The 25198-nt window shown below is 42.2% G+C and overlaps 1 protein-coding gene and 1 long non-coding RNA gene across 7 annotated transcripts in view; both read left to right on the top strand.

Annotated features, from left to right (window-relative positions):
* Window positions 1–11736, top strand: part of LOC147310496 (uncharacterized) — a 36094-nt gene extending 24358 nt beyond the window's left edge. For 2 of the 4 annotated variants that reach the window (XR_015125642.1, XR_015125643.1), the window contains exons 3-5: window positions 3476–3585; window positions 7435–7486; window positions 9823–11736. This is a non-coding gene — a long non-coding RNA (uncharacterized LOC147310496). The other 2 variants (XR_015125645.1, XR_015125644.1) reach the window with 2 other exon arrangements.
* A 2056-nt stretch (window positions 11737–13792) lies between these two features.
* pparaa (peroxisome proliferator-activated receptor alpha a) lies at window positions 13793–24774 on the top strand. 3 transcript variants are annotated; one of them, XM_086269873.1, is made up of 8 exons: window positions 13793–14683; window positions 18349–18568; window positions 18944–19098; window positions 21507–21645; window positions 22451–22650; window positions 22734–22997; window positions 23086–23329; window positions 23548–24774. In XM_086269873.1, exons 2-8 carry the CDS (start codon window positions 18385–18387, stop codon window positions 23688–23690), a joined length of 1329 nt encoding a protein of 442 aa, XP_086125999.1. In that variant the 5' UTR covers window positions 13793–14683; window positions 18349–18384; the 3' UTR covers window positions 23691–24774. The 3 variants fall into 3 exon arrangements, with proteins under 3 accessions (XP_086125999.1, XP_086125997.1, XP_086125998.1); XM_086269871.1 differs by having other exon boundaries at window positions 13800–14683; window positions 23433–24774; XM_086269872.1 differs by having other exon boundaries at window positions 13805–14683; window positions 22737–22997; window positions 23433–24774.
* Window positions 24775–25198: the final 424 nt, after the last annotated feature.

Genomic DNA, 25198 nt, shown 5'->3' with positions numbered 1-25198 from the left:
CTCATTTTTCACGAGTTTGCACATTGTGCGTCATTGAAATGCGGATGGTGCAGCAGTAGTACACACAACACAGGGAAGCCGAGTTTTTATTTGACTGTGTGGAAAGGTGAGGAGAGAGCTAGGCAAGGCAAGTGCACCCGTTCGCCTCCTTTCTCCCACTCTTTCTCTCTCCAAGCCCGTCCTGCGAGGTAGAAAAGGCGCACACACAGCAGCGTAACGCCTTTTCTTTCAGTCTCCAGGACTAAGAGTGCAGGGTCGGTACAAGTAAGCAAGCAGCCATATTAGTTTGCTCTTGTGTTGCTCATACTCGCTGTTTTTCATCTACTTGTCGCCTGTTTAAAATGAAAAAACAAACAAACAACCAAAACACCACACGTATTGAAAAACTCTGGAAATACTGATGTTTTCCCAGCTTTCATTTGTTTAAATTCATGTTAGTCCTCTTTAGACTCTGCGAGCATAAACACAGATTGACATGGAGTCTAGCTAGCTGTGTTTCATGATGTGAGATTCGTCGTTTTGTTGGACAGTCCCCCCCCCCTCTCTCTTTTGTATGGCTGCTGCTATGAGGAGAGAAAAAGGGGAAAAAATTTGTCTGTGCTGAGTTCTGGGTTTCTTTTGGGAAAGCGAAGACTAGAGGGGAGGGGAATGGTGTCCAAAAAGGAGGAAGTTGTTTCTTTGCCACGGGGGAATCTGTTGCAAACAGTTACGGGGCATTACAACAATTTGGCTGCCCAGAAAAGTTTTTGAGGAGGGAAGTCGGGTGGAAACCGGACGGGTGTGAATAACCTTCAGCATGCTGATCCAGAGGTTGGTAGGTGTGCATGAGAAGAGGGGAGAGAGGAAGACAGCAGGGGTAGTATCTGGCACAAAAACGTTAAAAAAAAGATCCTTCTCATGCAGGCTTAAATTAACACTAGCTGTTCAGAACAGGGCTGTTTATTACTGTAGGCTAGAACAGTGCTACCGAAAGGACAAGAAAGGGTGGGAGACAGAATAGACTCGATGCGGAGGGGGAAGGAGGGTGTTGGACATGAGCAGAGTCATCAACAGAGTCCATTTTATCGTTCGGTTACTGCCCGACATTTCTCCTCTCCTTAGTCGCACGCAGAACCGGCTGCTGTTGCTGCAGTTCGCTGCAAGGCGAGGGTGGCCTAGTAATGGCACATGGCGGGCGCACTGCGGTAAATATTACAGGATTTTTACAGCGTGGTTCAATGCCGCAATCATGGTGGGGCAGTCGCATCCAGGTGCTTATCTGGCTTTGATTGCGTGCCAGAACAGTTGATGTAGCTTTCCTACGTATTAATGATTAAGCATTAAAAAAGCCCAAAAAAACAAGCAGTAATCAAAAGGATATTCATCACTGATCATACCCTACACTTTTGGCCTTCGCTAGGGGAACGCCATTGCTTCAGTGCCAGCTGGGAGTTTAGTGATAAAGACGTGTGGGTCAAAGCCAAATGGCTGATATTAAACTGAAAGGCCCAGCAGCTCTGCAAAGAAAAGATACACTATTAATCTTTCCCTCCAGTCTCAAAGTTAGGTGTTGCAAGTTGTCCTAGTATCCTTTAATCATTTGTGAGTGTTTGCTGTGACTCTCGTCCTCAGCAGAAGTGCACCCCCCCCCCCCCCCCCCCCCCCCTTAGCCCAGCTCAGCGCCCTCCCCACCCTGCCTCGTGCATGCGCACGTCATACTGGGTCTGTGATGAAAACGCGTAGTGCGCACGCACTCCCACACGTCCCTGTTTCATCATCAGCTGAGCTCTTTCTCCTCCACTCACAGCTCTTCTCCCCTTCCTCTCTTACCCCCTCCCCTCTCTCTCTCTCTCTTTGCTCTTGCTTCTTTTTCTATCCATCGCTCTCCTCCTCCTCCTCTCTCCCTGGGTCCCGGCCACATGCGAAAGGGTAGACTAGGACGCTGCAGCTCTGAAAAAAAAGAGGGGAAAAACGCTCTGCTGCTATTTCTACAGGCAGGCCCTCCCCTTTAGCTAGTCTGTGCCAAAAGAGGGAGGGATTTTTTACTACTCCCAGTCCCAGGATTTTAACCCTCTGCCTGCTCTCACTTCTCCCTGCAAGATCTGTTCCTCAATATCATGCAACAAGTGGCTTTGCTTTACTCCTACTTCGACATTGCTGCGCCATTTGCAAGGGCATTTTTCAGATCCTTGTTTTCACGCGCTTTTAGTTTTATCACGTTTTTGCCTCGCCTGGGTTGTTGCTAGTAGAGATAAACTGGACCTGGGAGTTTTGCGCCGTGCCATAGCGTTGGTGCAAAGGTTTTTTTTTTGTTTTTTTCCTTCAGCACGTTTCTTGATTGCTCAACATGTCAGATTTTTTTTTCCTGGATGAATCTGAGTATGAAGGCTGCAGTTTGTTTTGTGTGCTGTTCGATTTCATGTGTCTCGCGCATGGGTCTTAAATTGAATTCCTTATTGTTTTCCTGTGCTCTTATCTGCTTTGCCCTCTACCTTCCTAACCCTTTCCATCTCCAAACCTGTCCCTCTTTTTTGGTTTTTTTCTGCCCCACCCTCTCTTCCTCACGTTCTCTCTCTCTCTCGCTCTCTCTCGATCTCGTGGGCAGTCTCCAGTGAAAGGAGAGCAGGAGGGCGGAGCAGCAGCGGGGCTTTTTCTGGGACAGGTGCCAATTCCAAACAAAAGGCACAAAAAACAAAAAAAAAAGAAAAAAGAGTGTGATAGATCCCAACGACAGAGGGAAAAGTGGTGTATTTAAAGAACTGATTTGTAGTAATTAGATGTGTGTGCATGTGTAACTATTCTTCTCTTGCAGGTTTTTTTTTATTGCATGAGTGAATAGCAGCAGAGATCTTGAATTCTCTCTTTCCCCCCTCTCTCGGCTCTCTTGCTCCCGTGAAGGCATTTGAGTTTCGAGCGGGGAAAAGAAGGAGGGGTGGGTGGAGTTGGGAAGGGGCACAGGGAGGTGGAGCCTTGTCTCCTCTCCTCCCTGCCGAGTTTTCTGCATTATTCATATGCCCGGGCCAGCGCTGCGATCTGACTGGCTGCCTGGCTTAGCATTCATCCGACATTCAGCAGCTCTGTTTGCTAACATTCCTCATTCAAAGCCTTGTTAACTGCCAGACGGGAGGAACACGCGACTCCATGGGAAACCCACATGGCCTCTCCATTGTGGCGGCCCTGACAGTCTCAGACAAGGAGCTGGCAGACAGGGGAGAGCGAGAGGAGCTGGTTTGTAAATATTAGAAAGCAGTTAGCTCAGGTTGGGGAGGTTACCCAACACTCAGAGATGGGTTTGGGGTGAAGTGGGCAGATTATCGTGGGCAAATCCCGGGCAGAGGCGCAGACAGACATTGTAGGAAAGGCGCTGAGGCAGACACGGAGGCTGGTACTTTCTGGGACTCTGAATGGGTCTGTCGTTGGCGTGCCCGCCTACTTCTTGCAGGGAGTGCAAAGCTGTGTGACTGAATCCAAGCTCCCTCTCTGCCCTTCTCTACAGAGAGGATATGTGGACATACTGTGTGCAGCCGCGGATGGGTCCAGCACAGCCGCTTCATCCAGGATAGCTCATTGCTGTGGTGTGGGACAGTTACTTCAAAGTCTCAGTGGGTAAGTCAGAGAGAGAGTGTGTGGGTGTGGAGGTAAGTGTGTGTGTGTATACTTAGGTGTGTGGTGCTTGCACACATGCAGTGGTTTTCTTTTTTGTCAAAAGATGAAGACATAACAAATGTGGAGAGCCGCATCGTGTGACCTGATCACCACGTTTGTGTGTATGAACATTGTGCCTGGGTGTTGTTTCCTCCAGGGCTACATGACTATCCAGTGAGAGCAGGCTTAACTAAATATAGTCAAACTGGTTAGAAACGTGGCATTGGCTTTGAAATTTCGACGAAACTGAGCAAATCTCTTCTCTAGTGCATTCCTACCTGTACTTTAGCACTCCGGATCGGCCTTTCGTGTGTTTCAGAGAGAGAAATGCTTTTTTGGAGGGAGCAGAGAAGGAATAGTGCTGTAATGTTGGGCTGATGGCCAGGGAAGGCCTGCTACACAAGGCCGAGCCCCACCACAATGCTCTCTCTATCTCTACCTCTCCCCCTCTGTCTGTCTGTCTCTCTCTCTCTCTCCCCCTCTTCTCAGGTCTATCAGAAAATGATTAAACACCACTCGTATTGAGCTCTGCTATTAAAACCTCATCTTAATGAATATGTGCCTAGTTTATTCCCTGGAAGTAAAGGTTAAATATTTGAAAATGGGTCAGTGCTGACACGTGGCCCCACGTCGCTTTAATATGGCTCAAACAGGCCTTTTTGGACACATCGTTTATGATGCTTTATTAAAACGAAAACTTTTTCCTAAAAAGAACTCCATTAAGGTCTTAAGATTTAAAGCTTGCCCGCGTTCGCTCGGTTACAGACTATGGTTTGATTAAACTGTAAACGCACACGGTTTGAGAGGTACATGTTGACTGTAGTAGAGTGCTCTGCTTTTTAAAGGAAATTAAAAAGGTTATATTATTATTACCTGATTACAACTGCTACTTCATCCATGACGATGAATATCGGCTCTAATTTTGTCCGTATTATATTAAAATTTCCACATAATTAAAACACTGAGTGCGCCACACCCCTCAGCAGTGCCATTCAACTTGGCATCTTTTAATTATCATCCATAAATCAGTTTTTGAAAAGCTCGCTAATTGAAAATCTTGCTTTTTAAAATTTTATTTTTTATTTTAAATCGATATCACTCCACGTTGAACACCTCAGCACATCAGAGTCGACCATGACCAAAAGGTAGGAGTGGAGGCAGCGTGAGTCATCACAGATAGCTCTAGTCATCCCACCTACATCCTACGTTTGACAGGCCTATTCAACCGCCACTCTCACACTACTGAGCCTGGCTTAAACTCCTCCATCACTGTCACACTGACAGGAAATCCTGACGTCGCTTTAGTGCATCCAATCCCTGTTCTTCAGACCCTCAGTCAGGTGAAATTAGGAGTTATATAGCAGCATTTAGACACATTTACTCTTTAGGTGTAGCAGTGAAAACTGCAGGAGTCAGATACAGGATATGGCTGTCTTCTCATTTCTGCTCTGACTTTTTGTTTGTTTTTACCTTCCTACATTATCTGTTTAACTCTAATGAACACACATTTCCTAGAAACACAGTACAATCCAATATATTTGTGTGAGGAAGCACTGGAATCCGCTGTCCTGTCTAAATAGAGAGAAGCCCGCTTCAGAATGTTTTTAGCGCCTTGAAAACTATCGATCACCGTTTGGAAACATATCAAAATATTTTTCTAGCGATTTTCTTTCGCTTTTTGTATACGCAAAACTCCTCATTTATTAGGTCTTTTTATTTCATCGCACATCGTACGTTGTACAGTACATGTCCACAAGATATTGCCAAGTCTGTAAATAATATTTCATCTGGGGAAAATGAAGGAAGCAATCCTGGCCAGCTTTTGAAATTGATAAGCGTTACTTTTTTCCCTTGCAAATCTGGCAGTAAATTGTAGTTTTTTGAGCGATTTAATGCAGCGCACATTGTTTTCCTATGTTTGAAGAGCCATTAATTGTTCCTGCCGTGATTCCTATAAGCAAGTAAATATTTTTTGTTTAAATATTTACTGTAAATGTGAATATAACATCGAAAGCTTGTAATCGAAATGTTGTCATTACAAAACATTAGAAAAGTAAACGACATTCAGAAAGCGAATATAAAGACCATCACACAACATCTTGCATGCGCGCGCGTACACACACACACACACACACACACACACACACACACACACACACACACACACACAGGCAAACAACCAGACACATTTGATGCTGTGTACCCCACAATGAACCCTGGCTCCTAAGATGAATGGGGTTCCCACGCCTCTCCCAAGGAGTGCAGGGCACAGCCTCCTCCTCTGAGCATTCACACACTCACACACACACACACACACACACACACACACACACACACACACACACACACAATGCACTACAGTTGGCCACACAGTCTCCCTCAAACATACACACAGGTGCATTTCAGTAAAATACAAAGGCACACACATAGTAAAATAGCATAATGACCCATTTTTAAAAACTACAAGTATACATACTTTAATTACTTACTTTGTGGTGTAAAAATAAATAAATAATATGATGGAAGTGTCAGTTTTATAGATGGAGTCAGTTTGGTATGAAGACGACTTAATTTGTATAGCAGCAAAGCAGAAATGAGACGTGAGAACACACAGATTGTTTTTAGTTTCAGTTACACTTCTTTTTGTTTCAATCCCTGTTTGTGTGTATGTGTGTGTGAGAGTATGTTGTTCATGAAGTGTTTTTATTTCAGGGAAGGTTTTAGATGAATTTGATTTTCATGGGAGATTCCAGCTTTTTATTTTCTGAAGGTGTAGCAAAACAGTCCTTGAGAAAGAGTGTGTGTGTGTGTGTGTGTGTGTGTGTATGTGTGTGTGTGTGTGTGTGTGTGTGTGTGTGTGTGTGTGTGTGTTTACTATATTAGTACACAATTTAGTTTATTAAGTGAAAAATAATTATTTTGTTGTATTTGTTTTTTTTAATCGTTGGATAACTCTAGTGTAGTTTTTAAAAGACTTGAGAATTTTTTTTGGTGTTTTCGTTTTCTTATGAGAAATACATTTGTAATTCACTGATGTATATAAACATTTAAATATGTAATTGCTTTACATTTTTGTAAATGTACTTTACAGTTGGCGTTTATTATTTCTCTAATATGTTTTAAGGATACTGTGTGTGTGTGTGTGTGTGTGTGTGTGTGTGTGTGATAGAGAGAGAGAGAGTGAAACAGAGGATGGTGTCCATATTATTTATTTATTTCAAGCTTAAAATGTAGATTTAAAATTAATTGTTAACATAAAAAAATATTTTAGCTATAATATTTAATTTTCTGCTTTTTGTTTTTGTTTCTAATTGTTCAGTTACTGTCGTTTATATTTAAATATTAATATAAGCACTTTAAAAAATTCCACATTTTGTTTAATAAAAAGTAATATTGGACCAAAATAAAGACGTACGAATGCCTAAAAGAAATGCCGAAAACAAACCAAAAAAAAGGCTAAAGGCTAATTTGTCTTTCTCTGGACCTACAGTAATCTAAGTTCCTGTAGTAATTTCCTGGAGTTAGTACCTTTTTGAGAGATGAATCTAAGCTGCACTGGCAGTGAATGGTAATGCAGTTATCCCGTCTAAATTCAGCTACAGTATTCTGAGCTATGATCACTCTAACATATGCTACATCAGCCTTAATGATACACTTAAGTAACTGCTTGGCAGGTTTATGACCTGAGCGATACATGGACACCTTGCCGAGTGTGTGTGCACATGTGTGTGTTTTGTGAATAAATTTTAACAATGCTACACGCACAGACATGTGTAACTATAATTATCTGTTTTTCGCTTTCATTTGCAGAGTCATTACTTGGGAGTGACTTTATTTTTCCGTGCCAGACATTGATATCAAGGTTAGTCTAACATTTTTATTAATTTTCTTTAAAATTATATTCTTGTTATTGAATCCGTGTATGTTTTTGTAGCACTTTTGGTGTATATAGCAGCACCTATTTTGTGTGTGTACATGCCCGGACAGTCAAAAATCATTCGGGACTGCTTTCCATGATATAAGCACACAGCTCAGCGACCGCGGTTTGTTGTTAGTTTATCAAACACAACCGTCTCCAGCACACACCAGTGGCCGTAAGCATCGTGTGATGCGTTTTGTCAAAACTCGTATCGGTGCGTTGTGTCTGTCGTGTCATCTGAAACGGTAAGTCTGTGCTGCAGCTCAAAGATAATCTCCTCAAAGGAAATTAGTCAGGAAAAATGGGACAGAAGAGCCGTCAGCCTAAAGGTCAAATGAAGATTAGAGAGAAACAGTACACGAGGGCACACCGGCTGGCACCCCGGAATTACACAAAGGCCTCATTGTCACAGGAGCCCTCGGGTCTGCGCACTCTCTCCCAGCATACTTAGGGAGACATGACACCTGTTGGTGGTTTTGATCAACTGCATGCAGAGCGACAGGACACCTCACACTTAAGATTTTTCTGATATTAAAAGACGACTTTGAGTCGCATACACGTCTAGAACATTTTCGGATCGGCGCTCTTCTGCACAAACACACTCACGGGTTTGGTTCAGGCTCGACTTTTTATGTCACCTCAGTTTCAGGCTTTCCGGCGGCACGGCTGACCGCGTGCCGTTAAATCAGAACTACAAATGAAAAAACAGCAAGCGGTGAAAAAAGCAATTACTCTTGATTTATATTTGCTGATTATTGTAACCCTCCAGACACACCGGCTCCACTCACTTCAAAGGGTGAATTGGTTAATCTCAAATAATTGTGAAGCTCAGTCCTGACAGTTTTACAGTTTATGGCACTGTGTATTCAAAATGTTGGATGAATGTATTTTTGGAAAGTTGTTTGCAAGTTCATGCCTAGATCGAGGATCTCACTTGCGCCTCTCTTTAGTCGTTTTAATTTTTTTTTTTTTTGACAAACTGTAAAACAGTTGTGTTATCAAAAATGTTTTAATCACATTTAACAGACAATTATATTTTAATTAAATGCATTAACTAAAGAAAAGTGTTAATGTAATGCTTTTGGGCAATGTTAAAAGCTTTTTGACCCAAAATTACAAAAGAAACGAAGATTTTTGACTGACCTTGTGTTTTTAGGGTTAACGTTTTTGTGCTTTGCTTTCTGTCTCCACCCACTTCCAGTAGAGATTAATAAAATTCTGCTTGTTTATAGTATTTAATAACTTTTAATAAAAGCAGTCCTATGTATTCCAAAAAAAGTCGTCCTTTTCACTCTGGATAATTTAATAATTTTTTTTTTACGTAACATTTCTGAGTAAAATCAAAAGACATTTAACTGTGGTTAGAAATCTCAGTGACACATGCATAAAAACGTTGGTTCAGCAGAAGTAAACTGGAAAATACATTTGTCATAATTTACCTGGAATGACCCTTTAAGTAAAAGGGCCTCTCTTGTGTAAACCCGATACCCTGCATACACGCATTAGCAGTGCAAGTGAAACAGAGCTGCACACACAGTCAGGCCTGCTTATACCTCACAGGGTTGGACAGTAAGTAGCTCATATAGAGATTTGTGTGGCATTTATGGGATAAACGACCTGCAATAAAACAGCCACAAACTGGTGCGTGCACGTGAAGAGTTAAGGCAGTGACTCACTTTTATAAGTTTGACCCCCACCTCGCGCCCTCACGCCTCTCCCCTCCCCTCCGTCGCTCCCCAATTCGAGGGGGAAACCGCAGCAGAGCCGCAGCCTCTCCTGTCTCACTCAGGAAACTCCCTGAAACAACCACAACCTCGTCTGCTCGACCTTTCAGGCCAACACACACTCTGACATACAAATCTGCTCATTTGCAGCGAGGTTTCCTGCGACACACACAGATGGGTTTACCATGAAGCACAACACACGACTTCAGAGTTTTGGAGTCACTTTTAATGGTGTGACTGTGTGTGTGTTCCTCTAATAAACTGCCAGGTAGCAATACAGAGAGATGCAACAGGATAGTCATGAATAATACAGCCACAGGATACTTGCACTCTCTACACATTCACATGCAGACATGCAAGCACCTGCAGTCGTGTGTTTGCACACTGGCACTGAAGGAGGCCCACGTATTGCTCTCTGTATCCATCGTGGATGACATGTGTGAACCCGCTGATATAGGTGCTCTGTTGTTTTCTGATGCTCCTGTGTTAGACAAGAAGTGAAAGTCTGACCTTTGAACAGAGAAGCGCAGCTCACTCTCTCCTCTCGTTTGTCAGCATCGAGACGAGGAAACCTGAGAGGAGGCGAGTTGACAGACCGCACAGACCTGCTCAGGGAAGATGACCTGCCAAGCTCAAGTGACATGCAGAGGAAGTGTTTTGAGTGTATTTTGTTTTGTTTTTTAATTACCACACATTTCGCATATTAAGCCTCTCCTTTAAATGTATAAAAAAAAAATAAGGAACCTCATGATCAGCTGGGGCCTTTCTGCATGGATGTCCTCCATGTGCCTGTGTGGGTTTTTCTGGGTACTTTCCTCCCACAGTGCATCTTAAGTTGGGTAAATAGTGATTATAAATGTGTCTGTGGATGTGATTGTGAGATGTTGTTGTGTGTCTGCGTGTGTTAAACCTCTGATAGATTGGCAGCTGGGTCAGGATTTAACAAGTTTAGAAAAAAAACAAACGGATTGAACAAAACAGAAATAAATATATGTTTCATTTCTTAAAATGTAAAACAAGCACTTTTTTGGACATGCAGTGTTTTATCTGTGAATTAAGTAAGTTTAAGTGCTGCTTCATGATGATGTTTTGCTAAGACTACAGAACTGGCTTTATTTAAAATTTTAAACATTTAATTACGTTACCGTTTTCACATGACATTGAATATAGCTGCCTACATTACACACAGTACAATACACTAACAGTACAAGCACACAGAAGTTCAGCTTTGACCTTTGGAACGATGACAAAATCAACTTTATGAAGATCCACCTGTTTTTTCTGCCTTTAATTGGATGCTATGGTTTTTATCGGCACATTTGTGATGCTGTTGTTTTATTACATTGAATTGTGGTTGAATTTTACACACTTAACTCCACCCATTACAGCTTATCTGTAGTTAGTTTTTTTTTTTTTTAAAGTATTGTCCTAATTTCACAAAGGTCAGTTGTCGTTGAGTTTCTGTTCCCACAGGTCGACTGGGTGCGACTGGAGAGCCGTGCGAGAGTTAAACTGTCCTTTGGGGTGAGGTAGTAGGTTGTATAGTTTTAGGGTCATTCCCAAGCTGTCAGATGACTATACAACTTACTGTCTTTCCTGAAGCGGCTGTAATAACATCATCTTCATCATCGTACCCACAAGAGGATAAGAAGCATGACTTTTGAATTTGGACTCGTTTGTTTGTTTAACCTAAAATAATATGCAGATTTTTGTGGGAAATTGTTCTCTTTTTATTGATGCCTGTTGTTGTTGTTTTTTATTATTTTTTAAAAAAAGGTAAGTTCTGCTAGTCTGAAGTTGTAACCAGTGAAGCTTGTTCTCACAGCGTGTAGTAAATTTAGCGAAGTAATGTGAAATCTAGCCACTTTTACTTTTGCAGCTTTTTCATGTAACTTTTCCTGCAAGTGCATCCTTTTATGTGCAGCATGTAACATTTCAACTGACATTATCATGGCAATCCTCATTGCAATAATAAATAACAAAGTTGCTTTCAGTTTCATTTATGCAGCGATGCGGCTCGCGCACAAATCCTCTCCGTACCCGCCTGGGTGCTTTATGATGTTCGTACAGGGTGAGGTAGTAGGTTGTGTGGTTTCAGGGTTGTGATTTTACCCCATCAGGAGCTAACTATACAACCTACTGCCTTCCCTGGAGGGCAGCAATACATCACAGGAGCGCGCGCATCTTTGTCATTTTCCCTGCCTCTGAAAAATGGGACAGTCTCTTTTACAAAGGCCCACAAAAGACTGCCATTCGATCTCAAGGGTTCACGTGTATGGGTGAGTGGCGCTCACTCACACGACGCATTTCAGAGAGACAATCACTTTACACATTTGTAACTCGCACTGGGAAGATGGCATAAAAAAGGCATTTATTTAATTTTATTAGCATTCATGTTTTAATACTGCTTGTACTTTTCCCCCAGTAATTAAATAAAGACTGGACAAGAAATAATTGCTGAGCAAATAATGGCTGAAGTCTGATCTTTGTGCTGATAACAACTGTGCAACAGTAGAGTCTCCCTAGATGGGATATTTTCTTCGAAATGCTGCTTTAGTCTCTAATCCCTTTAAGGAGCTCATAATGCCCTGAAATTCTAATCCCCAAAGCCTCTGTGTCTGAGGAACATGTATCTTTTTATCTGTCTAGAAAAGTCTCCTAAAAAGCATGCATCATTTCTCTTTTGTTCTTTAAAACAAAAATCAATTGCATGGGATTTCTTCCAATTAAGATGTTAATACTGTGCAAGATTAAAGGCAAGTAAAACTCCAGAAAACAATTGAAGGTAGAGCAAACAGCCAAGAGTCATGCTGTTTTATGAAACCACACGTAGGAGTGCAGCTTTTGCTTTGAGTTTTCAAGCGACATCCCTGACCAAAGCTGATTCTGTAGCTCGCTGCTTAAAAACCATTTCGTATTCAGAAAAAATGAGCTTGTGTTTCCATCCCAGATGGAACGGGAGACCAGGTGCCGAGGTAAAACCAAAGAAAATCATAAATTATCACCCTGCCATTTGTTTGTGGGAGAACACGCTGAGCCACCATGAGGGGTTTTTATCGTCTACACTTACTGTGCAGGTCCACAGGAAAATATGACAGCCAAAATATCCTATTGTCATGCGTCATTTCACAGTAGATGGCGCCAGATATTAAATGCGGTGTTGTTGCTTTGCTGGAGACAATCGCAGTCTACACTAATTTGTTAGATGTACTTTAAGACGGGCTATAAATTTCTAAGGAGTTGGTACAGAATGAGGGTGTCCTGCTGACCTACATGTAGGAGGTCCAGGCAGGAAAGGAGGGCTGCTTTCTGCCAACTAAAGTAACCTTACAGCAGCACTGACACAACATCGTGCTTATGGTTGAAATAAAGTTAATTTTGCCACAGGTCAAGTATGTGTTCCATAGGGTCACAGTTAAATATCAAAAATCTTCCAAGTGTACACCATCAAATAAAAAACACCAGCTGGTAGCCACAGTATGAAGTGCCATTAGCACTAAATTGTGAAGGGAGGCTTTTTGGAGCAACCGTTTTAAAAGCAAGTACACACGCCTACCTTATTCATGCTATTAAATGTGTTTTAAAGAAGATGGGGATTTTTTAAGGTGTAAATAAAAGGCAAACACCTGAAAGATGCCCGTGATTTGTATCCCAGTGTGTGGCTTAGTAGGTAGAATGCCATTCAAACACTCAGACAGTTGTTATTTGGATTGCAACTGCAAATTAGGCTGACACTAAAATGACCTTCACTTTCTTACTGCTTAACTGTGAGCAGCATAACACCAAGAGACAGACTTATTTGTCATTTCCCAGCAATACTTGGACACAGCACATATCTCTGATTGTCACCTGAAATGTGTGGCTTCACACAAATGCTACAATAGAGCAAGTTTTACACTAATGAACAAAAAGCTGTGAAAGAGAAGGTTTGGAATTAGAAGCAAAAGTTCATTCAGCTAGTTTGATTGTTTTAAATTGGTGGTGGGTGGGGTGAACCTTTAGACAAATTACCAAAAAAAGCAATGAGTCATCAATTTGCATATATGTGTTTTGCTACATCGAGCATGTCATGTATCAAATATTATATACTTGGCCTTAAAGGGTTTGTAAGGTTAAGTCATGGGTGTCAAAAATCATTTTACACTGTAGGCCACATATATCCCACTTTAGAGGGTAAGTGGGTCAGACCAGTGGAACTCCATGCCAGTGTAAAGAAGTTAAACCATGAACTAAATGCCACAGATTTCAACAGTACGTCTCAGTTTTTCTACACAATAAAGAAATGCTGCTGAAAATGGAAGAAATCTGTCAGCACGACTCTGTAAGTAACAGACTGGTAAAATTACAGTTGAAAATGGCTCGTTGCACACACTGTACTATAGTAATAATACTTAAAAAAAAAAAAAAAAAAAATATATATATATATATATATATATATATATATGCAGTGGATCCACTATAAAAAAAAATCTTCCTATTATGGATAATAAACAAAACAGGAACGTTTCTGTCATTTAATTCATTCTGATATTTGTTCATTAAAAATAGAAAACATAGAAAAAACAGAAAAATACTGTTAGAAGTCCCTTCACATTTTTCACTGCTGTCCAGTGGGCCAGGTTGGAGTTTTTGGCGGGCCGAGTTTGGCCCCTGAACCTCATGTTTGACACACTCACTGATACAGTAATTAGCCTGCAAATATAAATATTTACTAACTAAATTACAACCATCTTGAGTATTTTGTAAGGTCCTTAAAGATGAAAAGTGACCACTGTTAACTGCAGTACAATACGTCATAATAGTGTCACAAAAATATCCATTTGATACTTGCAGGATATTTGAAAAGCACACACTGCTTACAGCGAGATTATCACCAGACTGCCTGCCAGCGGGCAGGTCACTGGAAAAGCTGTCGTTTTATTGAGCATTCACGTAATTATTACTCGATAGTATGACGCTGCTGACGTTTTAATTACAGGAAGTGGTTTTGGAGGCGATCGGATGGCATTAATCTTACAGGCCCAGGCAGAGAGATCCAGTCGCCCTTCACCGGGTACAGATAAAGGAGATAATGCGCCACACCGGTTCATCCTGCACCGAGCCACCAAGAAGGGATTGTGTCTTACCGAACAACCCCCCCCCCCCCCCCCGCACACAATTCTCGTGTTCCGATTGGTTGAAACCATAGGTGTGTCAGGAGGTGTGTGCGCCATGTTGCGGTCCCTCTCTACGTTATTTCCTGCTGAGGATGACGTTTTTGACGGCAGGGAGGGAGGCAGCAGAGCCGATCAGCAGGCGCATCCGTGAGCGTCCCAGGCCCGAAGCAGCTCTCTCCTCCTCCTCCTCTGATAAAGCACAGGCGTCCATTCCGGCAGCGAGAGCTTGAAATGCTCCGGATAGCAGACTCCGAGCTGAGGTATTTACCAACATTTATTTCTATAATGTTATGTAACTGTGTAAGAAGCTCTCTGTGCAGTTGCCTGTTGATTCAACAAACTTTGTTATTCAATCGCGCAGAAAGTATAAGTGAAGTGGACACTGTGGCTAACTTTGTATCTCTTTTCTCTTAAAGCACACACACAGACACACAAACACACACTTGTCTTTAGTGAGCTGTATTGCGAGTGAGCTCTAGATAAACTTCCTTTAAGTCATGTCTTCATCTGTTGTGACTAAACCGCAGACGCACACTGGAAGGCACGCTTCCCCCTGCAGCCCCAGATATGCTTCTATGTCACACTCTGTGCAGCAATGCAAAGAGATACTTTGATGATGCAAGACTGATGTGGCTTTTACGTTTACTCTGTGCCTGATTTTTAAATTTATTTTTTCAATCTGTGGCCAGTGGATGACCTTGTTTTCGAAAAGTCCAAACAGCCGATCCAGATTCAGCACTGACAAATGTGAGCTGTTGCTTTTTTTTTTTTTTTTTTAATTAACAAAGGCTAAGAAAGGATGTGCAACTTTCCAGGTGACTAGAAATATGATGCCTTGTGTTTTGATTTTGGCTCCTTTGTATCGTCTGACGTGCTCTCTCCTGAGTCCAGCCGACGTCTCTGGCTGCAGCTCCTGTTTCCTCTTCTCCTTTAACCTAAAGATAGAGCCCTAAGGTCTGGGATCAAAGTTCCTCTGGGAGTTAAAACACAATGTCCTCTGAGGTAGAGGGGAAGCATGGGCTGGACTCAAACGGAAATATAGTCAATTAACTTTGCTGTCACCTTGTACTGGCTTTAATACATGAATGAGACAGGCCAGAGTTACAGGCATGATGAAACCATCAAAATACTGTGACATCCAACTAATCCATAACAAATGATAATAAAGTTCAAAATTTTTTAATAAGCTGTATTTAAGCTCTCACATTTTAGAAACTACAGCCTTAAAGTTTCACCTTTCTCCAAATTCCAAGACTTCACCAACAAATCGCCATACCCTCTGCAACATCCCTTCGATTTAACAATTCATTAAGCAGCGTGTAGTATGCCTTTTTAATTTATCTCTTATCCATTGTTACAGTGGTGGATATGCAGGTGGCATGGAAGGGTAGCTTCATTTTTTTTTTTTAAATTCAGTCTGATGTCAGTGTTAGCACATAACCTCCTGTTTGTGAGGGGCAGCCAATCAAAAAAATCAAAAAAAGCGTGGGGGTGATTAGAAAAGGAGAGGAGCAAAACCAATCACTGGGTGAACTGAGGGCTTGCATGAACACCTAGTGTAATATTATTAACTACTATTTCAAACTGTGAATTTTATACGTGTGTGTGTGTGTGTGTGTGTTGGACTCTAGACTCCAAGAAAAATAACAATATGTGGAAATGAGTATCATGGCTGGACTTTAACTCGTTGATCTGTGGTTTATCTGCTGTGTATTGTTGCAGAATGTACAGGAGTTGCTCAATCGACCCTTTGATGAAGAAATCTCTTTGAGCACCCAGGGGCAACAAATTTATCAGCGGGCACACGCTCTGCATCAAAGCAGTTTAACAAACCAGTTGGTCAGCAAGTTTGTCAATGACTGCCCAAAAAGTTTGCTGTGTTTTGTTAAAAAAGTCTTTAGACACAGGTATAATACACTCTGTATGGTGCAGTTGATGGCGTGCTGCAGGTGCCGGCACACATCTGTTTGCACACTCGTACTTATTTACCTGCATGGTGTCAGAGTCCTGTCACGACCTGTCCCCTAAATGCTGCAACACAAAGACTAGATAAACATACAGACGCATGCTCGGATCAATATAATCCTTGCTGATGGTGCTCAGGAGTTCACAGAGGGCATGTTTCCTAACACAGACAGGATTTTATCAACTTTTTTCAACCCCTTTTTTGTCATAGTGCATGCTTTAAGTTTAAAGTAGCTTAGACAGCGAAAGTTGTACAGTCACACTTGGGTTTTTTTCATGCGTGTCTTACAGATGTGTGCAACTGTGCAAGCTGAGATTGTGCATCGCAATTTCGGCAGATTTGATGTAATTAAAACACAGGTAAAATGGTAACGCAATACTGTAAAAAATGAATGAGTTGCATTTTAAGAGGGTTAGGAAAGCAGACCATCAATCTGAAACGCCTGTCTGCAGGGAAGACTTGTTTTTCTGCCTTTATCCTACAAACTGTGCGTCTGTGGTCACCTCCTTATTAGGTTTCGCATCCAAAAAATGGTTTGGATGGTTCTAATCTGCTTATCAAGAAAGTCTGCAGTAACATCTGCTGTTATAAATTACTGGAGGTTGGAGAGAGCACCTTACAGAACACGAACATTGGCCGTGGTGCTGTTGTGTTGCGTGATGGTTCAAACAGATGTCCTTTACCCCGCTGTGAGCAGCTGGGAGCTCCAGCAAACACCCACCCACACAACACGCAGCGAGATCCACTCTTGAAAGCAGACGTGCAGAAGAAGAGACAGGTCGACTGTTTACTTCTGTCTTGATTTTAATCCTCAAGAGACAAAAGTGACTTTAAATTGTGTGCCGTAGACCTAAAAGCTATTCACATAGTGTAAACAGTGTATATAATAGACACTATATGCTCTGTGCAGGTTCATATATCAGAGTGAAAGGCTTTGAATTTAGCTGTATGTGTGAATACTTTGGCTGAACAGATCGGGATTAAACGTGTGAAAATAAGTCATTTAGGATAATGTGCTGCTGTTGATTCACAAGGCACGGTTCACTTACGAACATAGTCCTCACAATACTAACTTAATAGAATTTTTCTTATGGCATTAGGACCTCGGTGGAGTGAAAGACAGTGCTTCATTTGCATTTTTCAGACGGTCGTCTCACATGTTTGACAATAAACATACATTTCATTTTCTGTTTTAATATTTGCTGCTTGCTTGGTGCCTCCTGTGGAGTCATATTATGATGTTTTGTAAGAATGTGGTAAATGTTTCATTTGTGACCCACTGTTGAGTCCCTGAGAGGGTGTCCAGTGGATAAACCTCGGGATGCACTCACCGCTGTTTGTGTATTGTAAGATGAGATGAGAAATGCTTCATATATCAGCGCTTTAGTAGTCTTCATGTGAAAACACACTGCCTGAACTTGTCCATCTGTCCATCAACCAACCAGTCATCCATCGCTTATCTAGCAAATTGCATAACTGTATGAAAAGTTAAGCCAATGCATAAAATCTGATGGCCAGAAAGGGGATGGGGACTTCTAGCTGCACAAAGATGTCAAGTTGCATAGAAGTTAATGAGAAAACTACCATACTGCTCACTTGTTCTGTGACCTTAATAAACACTTTCCTGATCTGCTAATGTTCTCAGTCACTAGTTGCATGTCTTATTTAATACAATATGATATTAATTTTGTACATTATAGTCCTGATAGACTCTTGCAAAGTACGCTAAACTTTATCATATAGCTTATACCTTATAAATGTGCAGTGGCTCTTAATTTCCTAGTTCCATCCAACCTTCGCTCATCACATCAAGTTTCAAAATAAACATGATGGAGATGGTCAATACGATCAGTTTGATGTTTAAAAGGAGTTTGTCCAAACATTAGCAGAGGTGTGCTTTCACACTCACAGACTTCATTTTCCTCATCCAAAATCTCTCTCTCTTTTTTTTTTTTACAGTCTGGTGAGTGAGGGTTTGAATCCCTGATCTCTACCATGGCAGGGGATCACTACAGCCCCCCATCCCCACTGGGGGATTCCCTCCTGGGAAGTCCACTATGTGGAGACCTGATGGAGGATCTTCGTGATATCTCCCAGTCTATAGGAGATGATGCTCTGGGGTTTGATTTTCCAGAGTACCAGAGCACTGGTTCGGGGTCCAACAGCTCTGTCGCACTGGGTGAGTATGAGGGGTACCTTCATCACCAGTTGAGATTGGTTTCCAAGAACATATGCCTCAGAGAATTAAAAAGCTATCTAACACCTTCTGTAGGGCTCTGGTCTACCTTGCTGTTTTGGTCAAGATTTGGAGCCTAATATGGCTTTAAATGACAATATTAGAAGCTCATTATTAGATCTGGCTTGACCCAAAGACCCCAATTTTAAAAACATATATTTACTCACATAAGTGCTACCCCAACTTCAACCCATCGGTGCCACTGGTGTACAGAGAGACAGGTAAGAAACTTGGTGGAAAGAATCAGGGGCAGGATCCTTAATCATGCCAAATGTTAAAACTTGTAACCTCTTGTCTTTTTTATCTTTTCTGCTGTAGAGACCTTGACCCCAGCCTCGAGTCCATCATCAGGAGTGTGCGGAGCAGCGGCTGGCCAAGATGAGAGCGGCAGCACCCTCAACCTCGAGTGCCGGGTGTGCTCTGACAAAGCTTCGGGCTTCCACTACGGGGTGCACGCATGCGAAGGCTGCAAGGTAAGAAACATGGGACTTAAACAGGGATCGTGTAGCCAGCTGGAGCACATCGACTGCATCATGCAGGCATACTTTGGCGCGAGAAAGGCGATTAAAGGAGCGCAAAGATATTAACTTAATGAAAACACAGTTCACCTCACGGTTCTTTTGAATGGCACAGCTAAAAGTTTAAAAAAAGATGACGTGCATGCCTGAACGCACGCAGCACCAAAACACGTACAGAAGCCTGGCAGCGCAGAGGCGCCTGACCTGGAGACCAGTGGAAACTTTCTGAGACACACAGCCGAGTCATGTGGGGTAGAGGACATGACGGCTAGGCCTGTCACCTCTGTCCTGGTTGGCACAGAGCCAAAGTCAATGACATTAATACACACACGCACATTTATAAACACACAGAGCAGCTACTGACACAGTGGACTGCTCTACTTTGCTAAATATTCCCTTTTGGGATTTGATGATTAGTAAAATGTAGTTTTTGCTGCTTTCATTTTTCCTTTATCTATGTTTTTGGACATTGGGTAAGTGAGACCGCTGGCCTCAGTAACCAGCGCACGTGTTAAAAACCATAGAGGACGGTCGCTGCGTTGTTTGTGCAGTCACATGAGATCATTGCACCCTCACAGCTGGCCGCAGGTTGTTGCTGCTAATCTGAGATTTATTTGCTACTTTTGCATGAGTTTTTAAACTCTGACCCTTTCTCCCTGTTGACGTCTCATGCTTTGCTTCTCTTTAATAAAGATCTTTCGCTTTTCCACGACATTGCCACTGATTGGAAATGCGATAAACATGTCTCTACTTCTGCATCTGCACATAGGTTGGGGGGGTTTTCTGATAAAAACCAATGACGGTTGATCACTGTGCTGGCTCTAATGCTAAAAAAGTGCATCTGGTGGATAATCTATTGCTGTCTAACTCTGTAGCTGCCCACGGGGGCTCTGTTTTACGACACACGTCTCATTCATCACCACAGTCTTGCTGTCAGAGCGGCTGCCAGCGTTGGCATGACACCTATCACCGTGTCACACAGCAGCTGCTGACGCAGGGACGTGATGACCTTGAACTGTTGGACACTGCATATGTGACGGGGCGTGCTCTGACGGCACTGCTTCTAAACTCTCTGACTGCAGTAATCTTGCTTCTGATATGTCACAGTCACAGTTCGCGGTTACCATGCTGGATGGGCTCTGTGGAGTATTTTCAGCACCTCGCTTCAAAGAGAGGCGCACCGAGCAGTGGGACTGTGAACGCGCTGTGATGTTGCCCTACCAGGGTTTAAGTCTGTGGTGATAATGGGCCTGAAACATTAGAGCAAAGGAGATATTATTAGAGTCAGGAAAAGCCTTTAGTGATAGAAAATTGAAAAAATGAGAGAGACTTTTGCTCCTAAGCGTTGCACAATCGTTCTCTTTGTTTATGTTGTCAGCCTTGCTGCTCGCCTCCTGGCTAAGATATCGCAGCACAGTACTGGCCTCTGGTTGTGTCTGTTTTTCCAAACACAAACATGCAGGGACATGTATGGCATAAACACACACATCTGTTTTTCCTCCTTCTGCAGCTCTGTAATGTTATGTAATGCATTTCTGATGACTGTAATATGGCCTTCAGTGCTTTCTATTGGCTGATTCCACCCACACAAAAGAGATTCTTTTGCTTAAAATTGACACAAAAGTGGCGTATGACGCATAATAAAACTAATAAAATTATAAAATAGCTGCTATTCAGCATAAATTCAGCCAGGTGTAAGATGATGTCTTTAATGACCATTTGGCCTGTTGGAAATTTTACTGATGTAAGTGGAGTATGCATTAGAATATCACGCGCCTTGCCTTATCTGAGGGCTATAACGTCTCCTCCAAAAAGAGATGTTCTTCAAAAAAAAAGGTCAAATCTACTGCACATCTTTAGAGATCCTTTCCTTTAAGAACAGGTGTAATTTCCCTCAAATGCAATCCAAAGATATTAACATTGATCTTGCCAGAGCTTAAAAGGTGCACATTTAATACAAAAATGCATAAAATATGCAAACTGTTAACTGTTTTGTTCATGACTCTGAGCAGGGTGCTAATGCAAAGGCACTGGATCCCATTCACTAATATGTGCGTATTAATGTACTTTGCACATGCAATACTATGCAAGTCTTGAGCCATATTTCTTTAAATCTTTCTTGTAAAGTGGGAAACAGACTGCTGCAGTATAATGAAACGTGTGCAAGCATACATGGAAATAGAGTATATAAGACAAAAACAGAATTTGTACAAAGATGGTGCAAAATGTGTTTGCAGAGTACAAATGAAATCTGGTAAGAAAATATGGATATATTGTGCATTTTTTGCTTATGCAGTGTGGTTGAACGACGACCACTGAGAAAGCTAAGTGATAACGTCTTTTTGTTCTGTCTGTCACATCAGGGTTTCTTTAGGAGGACCATCAGGCTGAAGCTGGAGTATGATAAGTGTGAGCGGAACTGCAAAATCCAAAAGAAGAACCGAAACAAGTGCCAGTACTGCAGATTCCACAAGTGCCTCTCTGTGGGCATGTCCCACAACGGTAATGGAAAAAGTTGAAAGTTTGCAAAATATCAGCCAGTGTAGACACAGTTACAGGATTAGAGTAAACAGTAAAACATATAATCTGAGAACAAGCTCAAGCAACCAGTGATAAACTTAAAGGTCAGGCTAAGTTTGCGAGCATTAGCTACCATAAGCTAGCTATTATAAGCTAACCAAAAGGGTAAAATTGTGATTCTACCTCTCCGACATCTGTTGATATGGAAAAACTGGTATCATACATCTTTTCCCCATATGTGGAACTAAGGTTGCAAGTATGTAACAAATTACTCTGATCAAAGCACTGCTGAAACATCGCAGTGAAAGAACTTGAGGGTGATTAGCCCGATGCACCGTGAACTGCCAATAAGAGTCTGAACATCCTCAGTCTCAACATGTGCTCTTTAAAACATCAGCAGGTTGTCGTTCCTCGGTAATTTAGCTCTACTTCAGTCAAAATGCTTTTGCTGTGACATCTGGCCCGTCGTCTGCAGTGAATGCTGGAGGGTCACTGAGTTTGTTGTGATGACCTCCCACTAGCAGCATCAGAAACATGAGAGGAACATGGCATGCCTCAGAAGAATAGAAATAGAACAGGATGTACCAGATCTGTTGTACGTGATTTTCTTTCTTTCTTTCTTTCTTTTTTAGGGTACTAGTGCATATTTGAATCCTTGAATCCTTGAATATTTGCTGAGGCAGCATAAGCCTTATGGCTCCATATGTCAATTTATTGTGCAATGTGAGGGGGAAAAAAAAAAGAAAGTCCTGTGGCAATTTCTAATGACCAGTGTTTTATGTACCAGCCATCCGGTTTGGTCGTATGCCCCAGGCAGAAAAACTGAAGCTGAAGGAGGAAAGCAAGATGGTTGAGAAAGATGTGGAAAGTCCCTTAATGTCTGACCACAAGTTTCTGGTCAGGCAGATCCATGATGCCTACATGAAGAACTTCAACATGAACAAGGCAAAAGCACGGCTCATACTCACTGGAAAAACTAGCAAGCCGGTAAAGTGGAAAATAAAGTTTGAGAATATTCTCTGCTCTATATCTCTGCCCTCTGCCTCACCGACAGATTCTGTATTTCCCAGCAGCCTCTCATCATCCACGACATGGAGACGTTCCAGCTGGCGGAGAGAACGTTAGCGGTCCATATGACAAACAGCAACTATCCGGAGTCTGACAGCGTCCTCGGACAAGTGAGTCCGGCTGTGTCGTGCGGGGAGCTTCGGCAGAGGGAGGCCGAAGCCAGGCTCTTCCACTGCTGCCAGAGCACCTCAGTGGAGACTGTCACAGAGCTAACGGAATTTGCCAAGGCTATGCCGGGTTTCCAGAGTCTGGATTTGAATGATCAGGTGGGTTTCAGGTTGCCTTCTATGGTAAGAAGTGGAAGGAAGAGCAGATGAGTGTTCACATGCTATTGCTTTTCTATTTACCTTTTAGGTGACTCTCTTGAAGTACGGTGTTTACGAAGCCCTCTTCACACTCTTGGCCTCGTGCATGAACAAGGACGGCCTCCTGGTGGCCCGTGGTGGAGGCTTTATCACCCGTGAGTTCCTCAAGAGTCTCCGCCGACCATTCAGTGACATGATGGAGCCCAAATTCCAGTTTGCCACACGCTTCAACTCTCTGGAGCTGGACGACAGCGACCTAGCTCTTTTTGTGGCTGCTATTATCTGCTGTGGAGGTAAAAGGCCGATAATAGGTGGTAGAATAATAATTTAAAAGAGAAAAAGACATATTTGAATTTTCCTTCTTCATTATCTTGTCCTCCCCCACTGCTCCCAAAGATCGTCCAGGCCTGGTAGACGTACCTGTAGTAGAGCAGTTGCAGGAAAGCATTGTTCAGGCGCTGCGGCTCCACCTGCTGGCCAATCACCCAGATGACACCTTCCTTTTCCCCAGGCTGCTGCAGAAGTTGGCTGACCTCCGGGAGCTGGTCACTGAGCATGCTCAGCTGGTGCAAGAAATCAAGACGACAGAGGATACTTCCCTGCACCCGCTGCTGCAAGAAATATACAGAGACATGTACTGAGTATATGAACTGAGAAATGCATATGAATGTACAGGAAGGAACAGCAATGCAGCTTCTGAGGCTGCTGCACAAACCGGAGCAAAACAAAAATCTTTTTTTAAGGAGGGGGGAGGCAGCTTTTGTTGGGAAAGTGACTGCTTCCACTTCATTAAGAGGTCGCACAGTGGAAAGGGAGCGTTTTTTTTAACCATAGATGTGCAGAGGTATCATTAAAGGGTTAATTTGGTTGACCAGCAGCACCAGAATGTCTTGGAGCTGAGTGCCTTGGATGCCAGCTTTTACACATGTGAAGAAAAGTGAATCTGAAGCAGGCTGTGCATATTATTTATGTACACATATCAAAAATATACCTGGGTATGACTGCTGACCTCATGTGTGCACTGAGGATAACTATGCCTGTGAACATAACAGATTAGGGCCCTCTGGATGTGGTTTATGTCATTTTCTTGTTCTGTTACTGCGTACTTGTGGCACGTTTGCTTTGACTACCTTGACAACTCGCAGAGAACTGATCAAGTGTCATCGTTACTTGCTGCACGAGTTCAGGTTTCTCCTGTTTTGGGCACAGCTTCTGCCTCCAACACATAACAGATAATTAGCCTTACTTCTCCCGCAGGCAATAATCTGTTATTTGATGTGTCATTTTTTTATTCATCCTCTGCCCTGCTGTTAAAAGCCAACACAGCGTGATAGCTCACTTTTTTTTCCTTTTAATTCAGATTTTCAGTGTTACAGAGTACATGTTTATGTACAAATCCTGCCATTATGTAAAACTAAATCTCAAGGAGAAAAATGTGCTAACAGCCAGTACTTTATATTTCCAATACAAACAAAATAATCTGTTAATTAGCTTGTGTTGTGTTTTGGAAATATAACAAGACTGCCTTAACCTCGGTGTAAGGGACGTGTGTATTTGCAGGCCTCAAAAAGAGGAGCTGATCACCTTATTTTTCTGTACTTGGACTCTGAACCGCGATGTAGCATTGCGAAGTTGTTGTGGGTCATAATGAAACATTTTATCTTTTATATATATGTGTAAACATGCTGTTGATGTTAAATGTGTTGTAGTCTGAAATAAACTAATCTATTTAACATCACTTTCTAAATGAAGCCATGAGCACTTCAGAACATACACCAAACTCTTTATGGTGGAAGGTTGTTTCTGTGACTTATTTCATTTTTTTCTTCATTGTTGGTAAATCAAATTCTGAGGTATTATGTATAAATTTTGACTTTTAATTCAATTCAATTTTATTTATACAGCGCCAAATCACAACAACAGTCGCCTCGAGGTGCTTTATATTGTAAGGTAGACCCTACAATAATACATACAGAGAAAAACCCAACAATCATATGAACAAGTACTTTGGCAACAGTGGGAAGGAAAAACTCCCTTTTAACAGGAAGAAACCTCCAGAACTGCCAGGCCCGGTTAGGGTGAGAAGAGGAAGACAGGATAAAAGACGTGCTTAAAGTAAAGTGAGTAAGCACAGGGTGGGCCATTTATATGGATACACCGTA

This window comes from Aulonocara sp. 'chitande type north' Nkhata Bay, linkage group LG17 (assembly GCF_057382095.1).
Source record: "Aulonocara sp. 'chitande type north' Nkhata Bay isolate Kocher_YH1m ecotype deep benthic linkage group LG17, A_spYH_male_GT1.1, whole genome shotgun sequence".
NCBI classification, from domain to species: Eukaryota; Metazoa; Chordata; class Actinopteri; order Cichliformes; family Cichlidae; genus Aulonocara; species Aulonocara sp. 'chitande type north' Nkhata Bay.
Note: the sequence above shows the minus strand (reverse complement) of the source record. Positions and strands in the feature narration are given on the sequence as shown.